This window comes from Neopelma chrysocephalum, unplaced genomic scaffold (genome assembly GCF_003984885.1).
Source record: "Neopelma chrysocephalum unplaced genomic scaffold, ASM398488v2 Primary Assembly neopelma1_92, whole genome shotgun sequence".
Classification (NCBI taxonomy): Eukaryota; Metazoa; Chordata; class Aves; order Passeriformes; family Pipridae; genus Neopelma; species Neopelma chrysocephalum.
The window spans coordinates 2,099,126-2,118,751 of NW_020897754.1; the positions used below are offsets into that span (position 1 = coordinate 2,099,126).

Below are 19,626 nucleotides of genomic sequence, written 5' to 3' on the forward strand. Positions count from 1 at the left end.
TGTCACATTTCTGTGCATATCCAGAAATGTCCCTCTCCGAACACCTCAGTGTCTCTTTTCCAAAACATGGAGTAAGAAACTATACTCTCCCACACTTAAACTCTGGGTAAACAGCATGAGAGCACACGTGGAGAGAATACAAAACTCAGCAGAGCTGGCCCTTTCCTTTAGAAGAGCATGGAGCCACAAGCACATTTTTAATGAAAATAACTCTTCCTGGGATGTGTGAGCTGTGGTTTCATCTCCGTTTTCAGCTTCCTCCTCTCCTGTGCACTGAAACAGGTTCAATCTCACACCCTCCTTTTCCCTCAGACCCTTGTGAGATGTTTCAGACCACCACAGTGCATGCAAGGAGCTGAAGAGGTTTTCTGCAGCCCTGGGTAAGGCAATTAAATCCTAGAGGATTTCAGACTGTGCTGTTCTCTGGGTTTATTTTCACAGCCAGACCCTGGGGAGCTCCCTGCTGGGCAAGGTAATTGCTGTGAATTACCTCTGAGCTGCTCAACGTCCACCAGCATTATGGAGGGAGCCTAATGGAAACTCTGGGATTTGTGGCGATAGGAGACACACACAACGGCCAATTCCTCTCAACTTTTAGAGGAAATCTGCCCCCTTTTACAGGGAGCCAAACCCTGCCTGGATGTGTTCAGATGCCTTTAAGACTTCCAGACGATTTAAGCAGAGCAACATTTAGGGCATATCTCTGGTCTGCAACATAGCACTACACAGAAATACCTGAATTAGGGAGGAAAATAAGCCAGCAGAGCTCCAAGTGTGAGGCCTTCAGATGCTTAAAGATGCCATTATGAGACATCTGGAAGTCCACCAGTACCTGACACTAGGTTTTGATGCATCAGTCAGCTAGGTACTACTGAAACTCTGTTGGATGATGCTGTTCTAGACCTCAGATGGCATTTTGCTAATTTGCTTGAACTTCTGTCTGTGAAATGCTGGTAGAACACTTACAAAGAACTGCTTGCAGATTGAAATTGCAAACTGAAAGCAGATTATTCTGTAATCTTCCTGTTATAAACCCGGTGTTATTATCATCAGGAATTTTCTCCTCTTGAAATTTCAGGACTACTAAGCAGTGTTCGCTCTTACAGCAGATCACGAAACACCCATGGTTGTACACGCTGCCACGGTGGATTCCTTTGAGCCTTGGATAATCAGGGTAATTGCTAAGCCTGCACCTCCCACGGGCTGCAGGGAGCGGGGCCGATCCCAGATCCCTTCCTTTCGTACCTTCCGATCGAAGGGCGTGTTCCTCCCACCCACCCCGGCTTGCCGGTACCGCATCCCACCGCTCCCCATCCCACCAATCCCTGGACCCACCGCTCCCCATCCCACCGACCCCCGGAGGCCACCGCTCCCCATCCCACCGACCCCCCGGGACCGCACTGCTCCCCATTCCAGCTGATCCACACGGACCCCACCGCTCTCCATCCCACCGACCCCGGGATCCTGCTGCTCTCCCCGACCCCCAGACCCCACTGCTTCCCATCCCACTGACCCTCGAACCGCACTGCTGCCCATCCCCCGGACCCCACCGCTCCAGCCGTGCCGGGGGGTGGGCGGGACGAGCCCCGCGCGACCGCTTCGCTGGGGGCCGTGAGCATCCAGGCGGTCCCGCAGGGTGGGAATGCGGGGACAGGCGGGGCTGGGGGGCCGCGGGGTCCCAGAGCTCCGAGGGTCGCTGGCTGCGGGTTCCCCCGCGTTGCGGGGCGCGGGAGCGTGGCCTCATTTGCATGCTGCCCTCGGGTTGGCTGGGGCGCCTTGGGCCACCGGGCGGCGGCTCGGGATTGGCTGCGACGCGGGCCGGCGGCGGGGGCGCGGCCGCGGGTAACGCGCGGGGCGGCGCTGGGAGCGCGCACAGTCGCCGGGCAGCGGCCGCCGCGCCCTGTCCCCGTGTCTGTCCCTGTCCCCGCGTCCGTCGCTGTCCCCGCGCCCCGCCGGCCACCATGCTGGACCGCGAGGGCGGCTGGAGCGTGTCCTTCGCCGGCTGCGGCTTCCTGGGCGTCTACCACATCGGCGCGGCCACCTGCCTGCAGGAGCGCGCCCCGCACGTCATCCGCGACGCGCGACACATATACGGCGCCTCCGCGGGCGCGCTCGCCGGGGCCGTGCTCGTCGGGGGCGGCTCGCTGGGTGAGGAGGGGGCTGTGCGGGGCCGGGCAAGGTGCAGGGGCGGAGGGAGTGGCCTCGGGGAGCGCCCGGCGGTCGCGGGGGACTGAGCCGGGCTTAGCTAGGCTGGGTTTGGCCGGGCCGGGTTGGGCTGCGCTGCCCGTCCGCTCCGTGCGGAGCTGGCTCCCAGTCTGCCGTTTCTCGTGTTCTGCCCCTATAAAGGAGCGTGACCGCCTTCGGTAGAATTAAATCCGGACGCGGTACACGGCGCAAGGAATAGTCTTGGCGATGCTTGATCCTATTCCTAAGACTTGTGTAGTAGAGCGATCGGAATTCCCCCTCCCCCCAGGTGTAGGGCAGGGGGGTGTTTCCATCCCTGGACCCCCAAGGATAGGGCAGGGGATGTTTCCATCCCTGGACCCCCAGCTGTGTGTTTTTGTGTCCTCCGAGGGGCTCCTGCGCCCCCCGGGGCGGTCACAGCCGCTTTTCCCAGCCCCGTGCAAAGTACGGAAATGAAAAGCCGGGCTAGCGGGAGGCAGCTGAGCCCAACACCCGTCCTAAGCAAGCCGGCCCAGCCTGTCCCGGGCTGTAAACAGCGTGTTTGCGCTGCGTTGGGAAATCGAGCATCTCTCCGCGGTTACCTTTGCACGTGGAGGGTCAGGTGGCTTTATCTTGCTTCTTCCAAAGCTTCTCCTTTCCTGGGGTAAGGCTCAGAGAGTTAAGGTCAGGGCTTAGGTTAGCTTTAACACGCTTTTCCTCTCTAATCTGGGCCCAGTGTGTGTTGCAAAGGTCGCTCAGGTGTGCGATTAGGAACGGTGGATTGATTAAAATCACTGATTTTAATTGTCATTTAAAGAAGAGAGTTAATCTTGTTTTGTGTTTATGCCGGATGCAAGATGCTAGTTTGCAACTAAATATAATCTGTCCTGTGAAATAAGTGCCTGTTTTCTAGCAGTAGAAAAAGTATACCTTTTATTATTTATTTATTTATTATATTTGTATCTCTCTCTCTCTTTAATACATATTTATTATATGTATTTATACTATTATATATTTGTTATATATATTTACATAATAGATACTATAAATATTTTATGGTTACCGTTTTAATACCTCTCCCTGTTTAGGGCTCATGAGAACCCAAACATATATTTATCCAGTGAATTAGACATTACAGCCAGCTTGATACAAGCTGTGCAGATATCAAGGTGTTTATTGTAGTAGCTGGACTGCAGTTTAAAAATTTGTATGAAATGCCTGGAAATGGTTTTCTTTTTAAACTCAAGAAATCCACTGAGTATAAGCTTATCTAGTTCATGGCTCAACACTGATTGTTTCTGCTAGTGGTGCCTTCGACTGGTTTAGAACTAGGAGGTTTTATAAATTCAGATTTCTTCTTACTTAGAGGATGAGGAGAACAGTAAGTAATTATTTTGAATTTGGCGAGGTTCATGGGTTTTGCTTTTAAATTTCTGAGGGAACAATTCACTGACTAAGACAGAAGTTCTCTGTGTGTGCAAGAGGGTAATGCTGTGAAATGCTTGTCCCTGCTGCTTAACCACTGAGCTCTAGCACACAGGCTTAATTTCTTCAAAGCTTTAGCAGGAAACCTGTGCTACTTAAATTTCTTAATTTAATTTTGCTGTAATTTCCTGACACAGCACACTTATTATGAGGCCAATATCGTATTTTCCCCCAGTAGCTGTTTATTTTTAGAACATATCCAGTTCTAAGTCTTGTCACTGTAAATGATTTAAGAAGGAAGCTGCTTTAAATATTCGAAGCGCTCTTAAGCACAGAATATGTATATTGTTTACCTGGCAGTATGAGTTAGTAATAGCTTTTAAATCTTCTGGCATATTTATCATTGAAAGTTGCAGACTTCAAGTTATTGCTTTGTCTCTCCCTTCTCATACACCAGCTGAGACTTTTGCTTTCCTCTAACCAATAGAATATCTTGTATGTGTGTGATCACTGTCCAAGGTAGAGGATTTCATGGGCAAGTGCATTTCTTCTGGAAATTTAAAAAAGAAAAAAAAAAGGCATTACTTGGGAATGTTGGAAGACAGTTCAAAGCCAGCCACATCCTAAAATCTGTTAATCATTGTAAATCAATAAGACTAGGAAGGTATTCCCATGTTAATTTTTAGCTGTAATTTTTGTGAGCTTGTGTAAAAGCAGAGGATTGTAAATAAGCTCTAAAGAAGCAGTATGTGCTACAATAATATGTTGTGTTTAATGAGTTTTTATATACTTTGATTTGCAGCATTTGTTGTCCCTGCAGTTGTAGGTATAAGTAAGTCCCCTTTGTTTTCACAGTTGCATTTTACTATGGGAAGAGAAAGCCAAAATCTTCTCAGAGATGAGCAGTAGAGGGATGAGAGACAGCAGACATGAGCTGGAACATGGTGAATTCAGAGGAGGTGTAAGGAAAAGACAATTACCGTGAGGGTTGTAAAATAATGGAAGTTGTGGGACCTCCATCCTTGGACTTGACTGGACCCAGCCCTGAATTAGTCCATTTGTGGACTAATGTCACATAAAGTGACTGTGTGTTTGTGGACAGGGGTTGTGGCTAAAATTGAAGAGTATATTTTAAATAAAGGGTTTTCTCTGTGCTTGACGTTACCTACTGGATAGGCAGAAACAGTCTGTAGAATTTCAAATTTGAGTCAAAGCAGTCATTAGCCATTGAATGGAAAAAACAAAGTGTGCTTTTCCAGACTGACAGAGAGCTTTCCTTCATTGTATTTGGGGGAGGTTGGGAAGCTTAGAGAGGTGACTGCTTTTGAGGGTGAAGTACATTCCAGGCTGTTCCAAACTGGAATGCTTAAGTGGCACTCCTCTTGTTAGACATCTCCCATGGATGTCCTGGAGAATCTGGTGTTTTGAAGGTGCTGTGATCATCCATTCTAGTGGGACACTAAAGAGGAGAGGTTTACTAGAGCCTGCAAATACGTCAGGTTTTACTCTGTGGAATAAACTCAGGTTTTACTCTATGAGAAACAAATTAATAGTTACATAACAATTAAAAGTAGGAATATAGAAATATATTTAGAAACACTTCACATTTAATAGGAACATTAATTTCTTTAGCTCTCCTGTGTTTCAAAAATAAAACAGATGTGCCGAGGTCTGACTTGAGCTCTAGCCCTCGGTCCTTTTTGGAGAAGGTCCTATTTTGGAATACACCAGTGTGTATTCCCCTGTTAATTCATTGTGTTCTATTGTAATGTAACTGTATTTTAGTCCTGTTGAGGAAAGAAGGCAGAAGGACAAGAAGTTGGAGTACTTTGAAGTCTGTTGAATTACTAACAAACAGCTTTTTAAATTTTTGGTGGTTTAATATCACGTACTCTTGGGTAGACACAATTTTATTTTTTTCTTGCTTTGGAGCTCTTCTTATTTTTAAAATAGGTTCCAATAATCAAAATATATAATTTTTGTCCCTTAGTTTTTCTCTCTATAGACTCCCCAAAGTGTCGAAATTCTCGTACGTGGAGGAGATGGGTAAAATGCTAAATCACGTTTCATTTTGATGGGTAGTTATTTTCTAAGATGAAGCTGAAATGACAGGAATTCAAACCAAAATTGTTAGAGGTCACCAGTTTTGCTGCCCTTTAAGGGGTATTCATAATGTGAGCTGGTACATTTTTTTACAATGAGAGATAAATAATAACAATACAAGGTTAATAGAGGGCACTGGTTTAGTTATTTTTTCTGCAGAAATAGGCCTGCAGTGCAAATAAGTCAAGATGTTCTTATGCTTCAAACTTAAATAATACCTTGAGCTTCAATTTGACAGGATGCTGTCTAGAAAAACAGGATCAGGACCTGGCAGAGAAGTGACAACATGTATATTTATTTGTTTGCTCTTGGTCTATATTTTAGAACAAGCAATTTACCAAAATTAAAAAAAAATGTCATTATTTTGCAAAAGGCAATTACTGCATGTGCTCCAAGGCTGCTCTTCCTGGCCAGAGTTCTGGTGGTTCAGTATCTCTTGTAAAATGCCTCATTCTTTTCTTTAGGAAGTTCTGGAAGGTTGAGCATTGCTAAATAAAAATAATAAAAAAAAAAGAGTGGGTAAATTATATCTGAATGCAAGAAAATTAGAACTGTCCAAATCCTGCTTTTGGAAACAACTTTACTTGTCAGGCTGGGACTTGTGCAATTATTTGTGAGCAAAAATAAGCACACATTTGGCCATGAACAGTGAGCTGTGTCTAAATTGTTTGCTGTCTCCTGGGATGGGGTCAGTGGGTTTGTGGCCCAAGGCTTTGCTCTGGGAGAATGGAATGAACAACGTCCTAGTGCTAAAAATGGAGTATTGTCTGATACCTCAGATTTTTTCAGAGATACTCTGTTGAATGTAGAGCTCTGGTTAAGAATGATCAATATTTACATGTTGCTATTTGAGAGAGAAAAAAATAACATTGTAGGAAGATAATGTTTTTGGAAATCAATCAGAGGCTTAAGCAGAGTTGTCTCCAGTGCAGTGCTCACATTTAACCTGATAAATTGAATCCAATCTATTACAATAAAGTATGTAGGTTCTGAAAATATTTTTAGATAACCTTGTAGCCTATCACTCAGGGTGATAACATGTTACTTTGACCTTCTTCCCCACCCCTTTTCTTCTCCCAAGTTGACAAACTTATTGGGCAATTTCCTCAAAGTGTGCCCTGGAGAAATGTGATATTAGAGGTTCAGACAAAACACTGCAGGTGGATGAGCTGCTGTTCCTCCTGTGACTCAGTGTCAGGGTGGTTTTAGTGTTCTTCAGGAACAGTCATGTCTCCTGGAGTGGTTTGATCTGCTTCCTCACCAGCCATCCTGTGGAGATTAAATCTCTGCATCAGATACTGGAGGGTTTTATGGATCCTTCACATGTGCTTATCCTTGTTTTTTCTTAAAGAATGTGCTTCTGGAATGAGTAATTCCTAGTGGAAGCTTCTTTTATGGGTGTTTTACACTTAGAATCTACATCTAGATAACTTAGTCTTCACCAAGAGTTCTTTCTGAAATCCTAAAGTGATTTTTTTTTTCCTCTCAGAAGACTCCTAAACTGTCTTAGTTATTTTATCCATTAAAAAGGTCCTGAATTTTCATTCTAGCAGTCAGAGAGATAAGTTGGAGCTCTAGACCTGCTTTATTAGTCACAAGTGTGGGTTTTGGTTTTTTGGCATATCTTCTGTTCTTAAAATAAATGCATTTTCTTTTCAGCTCAAGCCTGTGCAGATGTTCTGGCATTGGCCAAAGAAGCCAGAAAGCGAAATCTTGGTCCTCTCCATCCCTCCTTTAATGTGATAAAGATAATTAGAGATGGACTGATGAGGAATCTTCCAGAGAACACTCACCAGTTGTCATCGGGCAGACTCTGCATCTCACTAACCAGAGTATCAGATGGCAAAAATGCACTGATCTCTAATTTTAACTCTAAAGAAGAAGTTATCCAGGTATGTTTATTTTTGGCAACTTGTAGAAGTTTCTGTAATCTTAATTTAACATCATCTGTTGGATTTCCACTTGAAATATTTTAGGATGTTTTGTGACTTGGACGGTATTGTAAAGAGGAATTCAAGCTCTCTTACAGTAAATTCGCATATTAGTTTCCCTGAACAAAGGGTAAATGCCTTTAAAGTGCATTGCATCTAATGGAACTATATCCTGAGTGAATAAGAATTTTTTGAGGTCCTTCTTGTAAAAGCAATGATCAAAAAACAGTCGAAAGTTGCTTTTTAAAATTCTTAATATCTATTACAAATGTGATCTGTATATCTATAGATATATCGATTAATATGATCCCAGGACGTTGATATTTATGTCCCCAGTTATTACTTTGATTACTCAGGTAATGTATAACTTGAGTGAATGATCATAAACTTTTCCTTGCTGATTACCATTTCCAGAAATGCTCTTTTAGTGAGTCTTACCTTTTTTTAAAGATGGAATATGGTTATATTCTAAGAAAGATGTGGAATACCCTCATCCTGTTTAAAATAATACTAAACTTAATACCCTGGGGTTTTTTCCCCAATTTTTACTCAAGCGTTCTTGCTGGGGATTTTTGTGGTTGCTTGGTTGTTTTTGCTAATATCCAAAAAAACCCCCTATTGATGTCAGCAGTTGAAAAGTTAACATTTAATTTATATGGTCTTATTTTATTACAGGCTTTAATCTGTAGTTCATTTGTCCCTATTTATTGTGGCCTAATTCCACCGTCGTTCAGAGGTGTGGTAAGTCTCTATTGTTAACATCTAAAAGTAGCTCTGGCTATTCTGAAAATATTCAGACAGTGTTGTTTTGGTTATCCTACTGTAAAATAAATACCTTCATCATAGATTTTAATCCTGGAGCTGTAACAACTTCCCCAAAAAAGAAAGAAATGAATATGTGGAGAATCTGTTACATGCATTTCAACACACACATGCTGCCTCTCTCTCCCCCATCAAAGATGCATTAATTAAGAGGTTATTATAAGATAACAAGTGTTTAACTTCTGGATAAATATTTATTGAAGAAAGTGCTGCTCTTTCACCTACAAAATTTATATGAAAGCATATATTTTGTTTGAAAAACAAAATCCTGTAAGATAGTTTATTGTATATCTGTGTGTTCTGGCTGTGGGTAGATCTGCCTCACAACTGGACTAAACTTCTGTGTTCAGTTAGGTGTAAACAAAGCTTTTTAATGTCTTCTGGCATTTGTATTCAGTGTAAGGAATTTTGTTTTTCAGAGGTAAAATGTCAATATATTGGTCTGTTCTATTACTTCTCAGGATCTGCTGGTTACAAAACCTCTAAATACTTCATGGCCATACTGGTCTTTCTGAAATCCCTCGTTAAAGAGACCAAAACTGCAGAAAAGTCACCATGGTTTGGTGGAGGTGTTTTGGTTACAGTCTGAAAGCAGAGGTGGATTTCAAATTAATCAAGGCAGTGACATTCATTTGCTTTCCCTCCAACTTTGGTGTCCTTACCCAAGGAGAAGGGAAGAAAGAAGGAAAACTTTAAACATCTTCAATGGTGGTTGGTTACAGACTCTTCTCAAGGCAGCTTAGAAGTACTAAAAGGTCAAGAACAGGCATGAAATGTATTTTCTTTTTCATGCTGAAATTTAAGGAAAAGTGATTAGAATTGTGTAGGGTTTTTTTTATCTGTACTTCTAAACTCTTCCAGATTAAAGGTGTTATAAAAACAGGAAGTTGGACTGAATCCAAGGTTTAGGTGGATCCAGGCTAATCTGGCTGTTTTAGTTCTGGTCTTCAGATGACAATGTTATTTTAAAAGGCATAGTTCAGAGTACAAAACCATACAAATAATGCTTTATTTGGTCTTATTTTGGGGAAAGGAAGGAAGCACCACATCCTTTTAATCTTTTTGATATGATTTTAGTGCTTGGGAGGTGTTTTTTGATGTAACTTGGTAAGAATACCACAGTTGCTTATGCTTGGCATGACTCTTACAGGCTTAAGGACAGCAGAATGTCAAGTGTGTAAACTTTATAGTGTCTTGTTGTTTACTGGCTTGGCATTCCTGTGTATATAGTTTAAAACAAAGACTTAGGGATAATGTTCAGTAGGTGTATCTAATTCCTAGTTGTGAAGCTTTTGGGTGTGGTGGGTTTTGTTTGTTTTTTTTTTCACTCCTTTCAAACGCAGCAAGATTTAAAAATCACTAGGGGGAGCAACCAGGCAGAAACTCCAAGTAATTAAAATCCTTTACCTCTGTAGAACAGTGATTCAGGTGTGTGCTCCCACCTTTTATTAATTCCATGAGAAGGCTGCATGCTGTGGCTCCTCCTCTGCCAAACCTGTTGTGTTGTACTTGATACTTCCACAAAGTTAGGAAGAAGGAGAAATCAGCCACTGAACTCCTTTTGCCCCCGCTCCCAACTGGCCCCCAGTGGAAAACTGGAGGTGTTGAGCGAGTGGAGGGGTTGTCTTTAGCCACTGCAGCTACTGCACTGTGCATTAGTTACCCCAAAACAAAACTCTTTGCTTCTTGGATCTTAAAATGTCTCAGGAGGCCATGCACTAAAAACTACAGCAGTGGGCAATTCAATGCAAAAGAGGCAAAAGCATAACCTGGCATTTGCACTCACAGCAGAATAGAGACCCACAAGTGCTAGCAAGGTTGAGAGTGTCCATTTTACTTCCAATCTCTTTTAATGTCCAAATGTTTTTGATGCTTTTATATCAAATTCTGAGAGTAACTTTAGGGTCCTCGTTCTAACTGAATGGTTACTAAGTTGGAATTGATCTTTGAAGTGCAGAGCTGCTGTTTTACTGGTATTCTTTCCAGAGATGTGCCCTGGGAGCTCTTTGGTTGAGGAAGAGAAGAACAGCTGTGCTGCTTCTCCTCTGCATGTTGTGCAGCACTGTGATCTTTAAAATGCACTTTCATAACCATACAGAAAATCCCAAACAGAATACTCTTGGGCTATCTCTGGAACTGTAGGTAGGGATGTTTTTTAGAACTCGTCAGCTTTTGAGGCTCGTTGTGTCTGTTGATTTTTGCAGCGCTATGTGGATGGAGGGATCAGCGACAACTTACCTCACTATGAGTGCAAGAACACCATCACTGTGTCCCCTTTTGCTGGGGAGTGTGACATCTGCCCCAAGGGCAAGTCTGCCAACTTCCATGAGATGAATGTGACCAACACCAGCATCCAGTTCAGCCTGGGGAACTTCTATCGTTTGACACAAGCCCTCTTTCCACCAGAGCCCAAGGTAAGTCACTGCCTTCATGTAGTTCATCAAGGTACAGTAATCTTAGCATTTCATCTGCTCATATAAACTTCTCTGGTGACATTTCTCTTCTTGTTTCTATTTTTATTCGTGTTTTGCCTTTGTTTCTCCTTGGTTTTAGTCTCTCAGACTCAAAATGCATGTCCTGTGATTGGCTTTCAGTATTTATTTGGGAATTACCACAGGGTTCTGTCATGAAATGAACACTGGTGAATTAAAAGCTGTCAGCTGGTAGTCCTTTCATGTTTACCTGCTGAGTGCTTCAGAACTTTGAAGAATTTCTAAAAGTTCATGATTTTGTGAAGTTCTCAATTAATACTCGATGCAGGCAAGTTGCCTTTAAACTTTAAGTGCTGTGAGTTGCAGATCTGATGAGGGAAATGCTCTTCAGTTGCTGTTGTGCAAGTTGAAAAAATGAAAACAAACCTTCCAAGTGGCTTGGGATATACTGCGGCAGAGAAGTAATTTTTCTGACTGCTTTTCTTACAAGAGTGAAAAGCTACTTCCACCTTCCATTCTTGAAACTGTTGATCTCGAGTTGAAACTCTTTTTAGTTGCCTGACTCATTTACTCTGTTTGCAGGTGCTTGGAGAGATCTGTGAGCAAGGATATTTGGATGCTCTTAAATTCTTGAAAGAGAATGGTATGTTAAACTTGTAGATAATTATTCATGATAGTCTTAACCTTGAGTTTAAAAAAAACAAAAACAAACAACAACAAAGAACCCAAACAAAAATCCACCAAACAAACAAAAAGTGTTGAGGGGTTTGTGTGTGGCTGAGAAGGGACTAGGCCTTTGAGGCTGTTTAAGGGATCATGGTAAGTTTATTTCTTGTAGAAATCACAACTGTGGCAACTGAGGTAAGTTACCTGAGGTAAGTTGTGTTGCCACACAGAAATTGAACTTTCGAGGGTTTGTCAAATTTTGTGAAGTGAATGTCAAGTGAAATTATCAAAGAATTCTAGGCAAATCATATTATTAGATTCCTTTGTGTTAATTGTGAAGAATGGGAATAGGCTACTGTTTCCCACTCCTGTGAAATCTGCTGTTATCCAAGTGAATTCCTGCTAGTCCAGAACTGGGAGCTGTCTAATAACAATATAAACTCAGTCACAGGAAAATCCTTACTCTGTATCATGAAAGACTTTAGAAGAAGACCACATATAATGGAGCAGTTGTTGAGACCCAGATAAGTTTAGGAAGAAGAATTGAAAGTTGTTCTACTCCTAGAATTTTAGTAACATGTTTTGTATTAATAATATAAATGAATATATTTATTATATTATTATATTTAACTTTTATTAATAATATAATAATAAGCTTTGCATGCTTTGAGACAAACAAGTTAAAAACAGTAACCGTGTGTTAAATATGATTAGTCCCTCTAGTTTTGGGTGCAGAAGCAAATTGGTACTGGGTCAGATTAGAGGAATAATGGGGATGGAAATGGGATGTTTGTACTATTACAGTAATATTATTTACTATTTAATGCAAATCCTGCTTTCTACCTTTTACCAGGTGATTAAAAGCACAAGCTCCACAAAGAGTCTGTACCTTGTGGTTACCTGTGCTGAGATGGTTCTGTTGCTGTCCTGCACCCACAAGTTTCCTGTGGGCATGTTTCCACCTGTATCTGACACTAATATCTGAGATTCCTTGCTGTTTTCCCTTGCTCTCTTTGCCCCACTGCTGTCCTCCTTTTCACACTCCTAATCCTGTGATCAACTTTGTTTTTGTTCTGTCACAAGTTTGTTTTGCATTGAGCTTAATCAGCTATAATTATAACCTTTCCAAGATCATTCATTATGCTTCTCCTTTCTTGTTATTTCAGCTGTAGGAGTTCATTTTTCCCCCATCTGTGACACTTCAAATAATTATTTTTTTGCTAAATTCACTGTATATTCTTTTGACATGTCTTTTAGTAGTACTTGTAAGTAGGATACAGGTTCTGTTGTATGTAGGTATGGATCCTACTCAAATTTGGTGGTCTTTTTACATATATAATTTTATAATGCTTTTCTGGAAACAGAGTATAAATACCCTTCTTGTATTTTCCACTTAGTACTCATTATCTGGTGCTTATTTCTGAGGTAATTATCAGTGCTATTTCATAATTGGCACCAGTTTTGCAATGCAGCCAGTGTTGATTTAGATCTGTACTTTGGATATACCTGAAAAAAATACTGTAACCTACTTGCTTTCCTTTTCAGCTCTGTTGCAGCAATGCCTCAGAGTACCCACGTGATACCTGCCATGTCAAATTTCCCAAATATCTGATGTGGTCTAGGTGTTTTCTTTCAAATACATATTAAATTAGTTCTTCTCTCCTTTAAATCTTTTACTTTCTTGCAGGAGAACAACTTTGGTGAATGACTGTATGTTTTCAGTGCAGTTTCAGTTAGTTGTTGACTCTTCCCTTTTCTTTAGAGCCTGTTTTAAAGTAAGACCTAAACCTTTGAAAGAATTTTAATCACACATCAGAGTGATTTAAACATTTGTGGAATGTATTTGACGTTGTGTGGACAATGTTCCCTCGGGATAGGTCTTTGTGCAGACACAAAGGTGCTGCACAAGAACTCTGGAGACCAGTGGATCAATCCTAAGTGGAAGCTCTTGGCTCTTTCAGGTATTTTGAATGACTCAATTTATATCCACTTGTCCTTCACGAAAAGAAATCCTCATGAGGCTGCACAGCACAGCGACCTCGTGAAGAAGAGAAAACTGGCAGAAAATAACAGAGTAGAAACTTTGAAAATGGAAGTGCTTAGTGACCAGCTAAAGCCAAACCCATGGCCTTTGGAGAAGAGCATATTTGAGAGCCTGCCTCCCAGACTTCGGAAAGGTCTGTGCTTCAGGCTGTTCCCTGTAACTTTGAGTGGCAAACGTTGTTTTTTATTATTTTAAAATTAATTCTTAGACTTACTGCTTAAAAGTCCCAGGTAATACCTTTTCTCCCTGTGTTTCCCATTTTTTAAAGTAGCACAGAGGAGGTTTATGGTAGCAATGCCCTGAATTAATTATTTTGGTTTTTATCTGAGCCTTGTTCAGTAACACTTGATAACATTAACTGAAGATTGCAAAACCTTGAGAAAATTGCTTAAACTGCTTTCAAAAGGTCTTAACACCTTTCCCAAACTCATTATTCTTAAGCACTGCAGGAAGCTTGTAAGGAACAGAATGGATTCTACGCTCAGTTCTCCAAACTCTTCCCAATGAGGGTGATATCCTACCTGATGCTGCCATACACACTCCCAGTGGAGTCTGCTTACTCCGTTGCTTTACGGTAAGGAACTCTTCAGGAACCCCATCCAGGTAGTTTGTGTCCTTCTTTACGAAGTCAGGACTAAAATCCAGTGTTTACTCACCATATAAATTCTCTTACCAGTTTTGTGTAGGTTCACACTGGAAGTTGTGCTCTTGAAACAGGGCTTAAATGGATCAGTTTTTCAATTCTGGTAAAGGAGAAATGCTAAATGAATGCACCATGAACGCTAAGCTTAAGAGAATTGCAGTCCTTCAGCAGCAGATGTCATCTTTAGAAAATAATTGCAAAATCAGATGTTCTATAAATGAAACCACACACAACTCCAGTGTTTTGCTTCTGTGCCACTTGATTTGGCACTTTAGTGTCATTTTTGGCAGATGGGGAAGCCAGTTTCCACAGATTTTTGGGGGGTTTTCCTCCTTGTCCCACTCTGATGTGACTGACTTGTGTTAAGGGTGGCATTAGGAAAAAAAATACATTTGTTACACTGTTCTGGTTTTGCCCTCTCTTTATTCTTCCCTTGTGCTTTGCTTTTTTATTTCCTTCCTCTTCCACTGATCAGAAAGTTCCTTCCACACAGAAAGAGGACTTGGAGACAGGAATATTGGTCAGGCACTCAGAGATGCAGTGAAGGAAAGACACGAGTGGGCTAGATGGGAATTCAGGGAGCTTGGGAAGAAATGGGGACACTGGTGGGGGAGTTAACTCGGGGAGAATGGAAGCTGTGTCGGATGTGGTACGTGGTATGTAAAAATAAAACGCAGATCAGATCTACTGCTTGCAAAAAGCGCATTTTGATTTGGATTTTTTGGCTTTTTTTTGCAGGTTAGTGAACTGGTTTCCTGACATGCCTGCTGACGTCCGATGGATGCAAGAGCAGCTCTTTCGGCTTGCTGGGACAGTTTATTCCCAGGCTAAAAGCAAACTGTTCTGGGCATCGAGGTAAAGTGCCAAGTTTCTTTCTTACAAGAAGATGTCCTGATTTTTCTCAAGGGTAACACGAAAGAGCTCTCACTGCTTCACATCTATTTTCTGGTGCTTCTTGGGAGTCTGGACAGGAAACACTGTAAGAGTTAAAAAGTAGATGAATGAGGAGGACAGTCTTGTAGGATGGTTGGGAAGAATTCAAATAAGACACATGATGGAAAACTTTTAGGAGCCTCTATTTCTGTGGAAGAGAAACCTCAGCTTCATTATCTTCTCTTACCCAGCTGGGGCTAGATTTGGCCTTCCAGACTTTTTATTTCTGTTTAACTTTGCAGCACTTGTGTGTGGGGGAATGGGTGACACCTCACTATGAATCTGAGAATCCTATCATTGTTTCACGCTTTTCTTTCTCTTCACCCAGGAAAGATGATTATGCGTCACTGAGGGAATGTCCAGCTGTCCCATCCACTGTGGAATTTCATTCCTCATACTGCCACCTTAAAATGCCTCACTCTACCTCACACATTGAGAGCTGGCTCTGGGAATCTTCCTGCTTCCTTCACTCAGCTATGAAAAATCCCTCTACTGAAATACAGGAGCATCCAGACCTAAAGTCCTATCCCAGTTTCCTCCCAAATCCTGATGAGTCTGCGTTGGACATGGATGTTGACTCTTCCTCGGAGACGAGTTTCCAAACTGCTCCAGAGTATTGATTTGGAAGCAGATTCCACACTTTCCCAAATTCCAAATCTGGCAGAGAAACTTCAAACCCTAAAGGACTAAAGGTCACTTTGTTTATTGCCAATAAGTCTTGGAAAATTACTTGTTTACAGCTTCCTGACAAATCTGCCTTGGGAATTTTACTGTTTTAAGGATTATAAAAGCAGTGGCTGCTATACTAATGACAGATTATAATTCTGTTGAAGCACCAGCTCAATCAACTGTAGTAAGACTTGTAGTTAAACTGTGTCTCTCTGGAAATAAATTTATTAAAAATTTGCTTTCAGCATAAAAATGTAAATTCTGTCAACAGATTGTTAAACAACCATCGACAACAAAACCTTTTTAAAGATACAATTCTTTATTATGTATTAGGATTACTTTTATAGCACTTAAATGAAATTGGGACTTTTACTTCATAAAGGGAAAACCACCAATTTTTAGTGGCCTCCAATGCCCGTTTGCCTTATGTTTAAAGATACTGTTGTGTTTATGGAAAGTTGTCTGCACGAGATACTGTAGGAACAGTGTTACTCTGAGTTGTGGTGTGTATTTCACAGTTCTTCTCCTCTGTGTTTCTTTCCCTCTTCAAATAATTCAAGGGGAAAAAGACACAAGAAATGGGGCATGTTCCCCTGAAGTGTAAACAGGTACAGTTTGTGATTTCAGTGGACTTTTTTTGAACTTAATAGAAAGGTTTAATACTTGAGTAAGTATTGCAAAGTAGGTAAAGTAGTGGCTGTGATGAGTAGCAAACAGTAAGTCAAGAAGGTGTTAAACTTTACAGAAGATGTTAACAAAAATCAGTGTCTAGCAAGTGGTGAGTGATGTTTAGGTCATCTCTAATTATTCTTGATATTTTTTCCCCTCCAACTTGAGAGATTTTTCTTCTCCTCCTTTCACTTCCCTCTTGCCAAAGGAGGGAAGAAAAAGGGCGTCCCCCCTCTCTCGGTGAGGTGCATCCCAAAGGAAGTTTTCCAGGACTGTTGGAAGCAGCAAGTGTGTAAGACTTAGTAGAAGTATCAATATCCAGGGAGCTGTGCAAAGGTTCCAGAGTCTCAGCTCTGATTTCCCTGAGCTTGAAGTGCTACATTTTACAGAATTAAGATGGATTTGGGGCTGGTGAGGAGCAGGGGAGGAGGTGCTGAGTTGTCCATTTCCATACTCCAGAAGTCTGGTGCTATTTTACTTCAACTCTTCTGTTTGTTTCTTGTGTGGTTGTGTCTTCAAACTTGCATGAGAAGTTGGGAATGTTCCTCTAACTACAATTAAAATGAGCAAGATCTGTTTTATATTGTCTCCATTTGTAATTTTAAACTTTGTAAAACAAAATTCTAGAATGTTCTGCAAAACATAGTTTACCAGAATGTGTAAGAATTTAATGGTCTGTGTGTTGGAATAGTTCTATTAACTATGTTTAAATCAACCTTAACCACTTTTTCTGTTGGGCACAGCTAAAGTTTTGTCTCCTTTTTCTAAAATAAAACCACAATCTCTTCTGTTACCTTGTTTTCTCAGCTTTCTGGAGTATAATTCAGAATTATACTGAATAATCTGAAGTTAAATCAGAATATGTTCGTTCCACTGAATGTTGAAGTGATTTGATGGTTCTGAGGGGTCTTATTTTAAGAGAACTACTCTGGAGTTTGAGAGGTGCTTGTTCATTCTCCAGTTGGACCAACATGACTCTAAAGTTTGTGTTTGTTGGTTTGTTCTGCAATCCATTGGTTTACAAATAGTTTGTTGCATTTAAACAATTGAAAACCAGAGACAGTTGTGTCTGGAGAAAGAAGACAAATGGTGTCTTGCTTCTGAGTTAAAACTCTGTAATTTAGCAGGTAACTAAATATTATAAATAACATAAAATGCAATCATATATTATTAGATAATATCTGCATAATAAAATAACTTTATTGATATATTTAATATAAACATTAAAATTTATTATATAAAATATAAATAAGAATATAAGCAGATGACAAAATATAAGTAACATAAAAATACAAATACAATAATAATATATAATATAAAAGTAACATGAAGGTGTTGATTTGTTTAACTGATCAATTTAATATGAGCATAAAAATTTATATATAAATTCTGTAAAATTGAAATTATAAGCTGATAACAAAATATAAAATACAAATACAATATTATATAATATAAAATAACACAAAGGTATTGATTTATTATGTTTAATTGATATATTCAATATAAAAGCCATCTATTATATCAAATAGAAATAACAAAATATAAGCAGATGACAAGAAAATAAAATAATATTAAATAAAATAAACTATTAATATAGCAATTTGCTAATTGATATATTTAATATAAACATTCATATATAGATTATATAAAATAGCAATAACATAGAATATAAGCAGATAACCAAATATAAATAATATATTAAATAATAAAATATTAATACAGTAATTTATTATTTTCAGGCACTTACATTTTTGTGTTCCAGAAACAAAATTTTAAAAAATAATATAAATATTAAAATTTATCTGTAGGTGATTACAAAATATAAATTACAGAATATACTATTTATATATTATTCAAACAAAACATACTATTTACGTACTGTTTATGTTATACATAAATATACAATATACATATTATATACATTTATATACAATTATATATAAAAATACAATATAGAATTCATGGCTAGGCTTCGCGAACGAAGATTTGGGAAGGGCTCTACCCATTTTTCATGCAAGCGCGTTGGTGGCTAAAAAGGCCAATACGAGAAAGGCAAGTCCGGTTGCAAAAGACACAGCAGAAAGACTCCTTAGATGGTATATTCTGCAAGGTTCGATTCTTTCTGCGTTGTCTTTTCTCCTCAAGAGTGATCCTGCGTGCCTTCTCAAAAGCATCAGCAGCGTTATAAATGGTCTGTCTCCAGGCCTCCCGATTAGAGGCCAGAGTGGACCAGTTATGGTGATCAATATGCCCGAGGCTGAGTTGTTGCTTCAGGGAGTCCTTGTATCTTTTCTTTGGAGCTCCTCTCTTGCGGCAGCCAGTGGCAAGTTCACCATAGAGCAGGATCTTAGGGAGGCGGTGGTCCTTCATCCTAGAGATGTGCCCTGCCCAACGCAGTTGCGTTCTCAGGAGCATGGCCTCAATACTCGTAATTGCTGCCTGTTCGAGAACAGATGTATTGGTCACATAGTCTGACCAATGGATGTTAAGGATTGTACGGAGGCAGCGTTGATGGAAGCGTTCTAGGAGACGCAGGTGGTGGCGGTAGATGACCCATGATTCGGAACCATATAAAAGAGTAGACAGCACTATGGCTCTGTAAACACTGATCTTGGTGCTTTACAATATAGAATATTATTATAGCAAATAACATAAAAATGTTTAATGTAAATCTATATATATATAAAAGTGACATTGTGATAATATGAAGTAAACAACGTGAATAATGAAGTAAAAATATGAAGTAAACAACATGAATAATGAAGTAAAAATATGAAGTAAACAACATGAATAATGAAGTAAAAATATGAAGTTAACGATGTGCATAATGAAGTAAAAATATGAAGTTAATGATGTGCATAATGAAGTAAAAATATGAAATTAACAATATAAGTAAAAATACGAAGTTAATGATGTGCATAATGACGTAAAAATACGAAGCAGCAATGTGAATAATGTCGTAAAAATACGAAGTAATAATGATAATGATGACAACCGTAACATCTATTACCGTTACAGTTATTCATTATTCCTGTTAAGCCCTGTACCACACGTTTCAGTTTAGGGTGCCCCGTGTGATCCCGTGGGATGCGAGGAACCGCCGCTTCCCTCCATCCCGCCCTTGTC

At 40.2% G+C, this 19,626-nt stretch overlaps 1 protein-coding gene across 2 annotated transcripts; it reads left to right on the forward strand.

The window, feature by feature from the left end:
- The first annotated feature begins 1,915 nt into the window (after window positions 1-1,915).
- On the forward strand, window positions 1,916-17,293 carry LOC113972464 (1-acylglycerol-3-phosphate O-acyltransferase Pnpla3-like). 2 transcript variants are annotated; one of them, XM_027693573.1, is made up of 9 exons: window positions 1,919-2,148; window positions 7,351-7,583; window positions 8,298-8,363; window positions 10,649-10,858; window positions 11,459-11,519; window positions 13,504-13,719; window positions 14,028-14,160; window positions 14,968-15,084; window positions 15,491-17,293. In XM_027693573.1, the coding sequence occupies exons 1-9, from the start codon at window positions 1,962-1,964 to the stop codon at window positions 15,780-15,782; spliced, it is 1,515 nt and encodes a 504-aa protein (XP_027549374.1). In that variant the 5' UTR covers window positions 1,919-1,961; the 3' UTR covers window positions 15,783-17,293. The 2 variants fall into 2 exon arrangements, with proteins under 2 accessions (XP_027549375.1, XP_027549374.1); XM_027693574.1 differs by lacking the exons at window positions 10,649-10,858; window positions 11,459-11,519 and having other exon boundaries at window positions 1,916-2,148; window positions 13,488-13,719.
- Window positions 17,294-19,626: the final 2,333 nt, after the last annotated feature.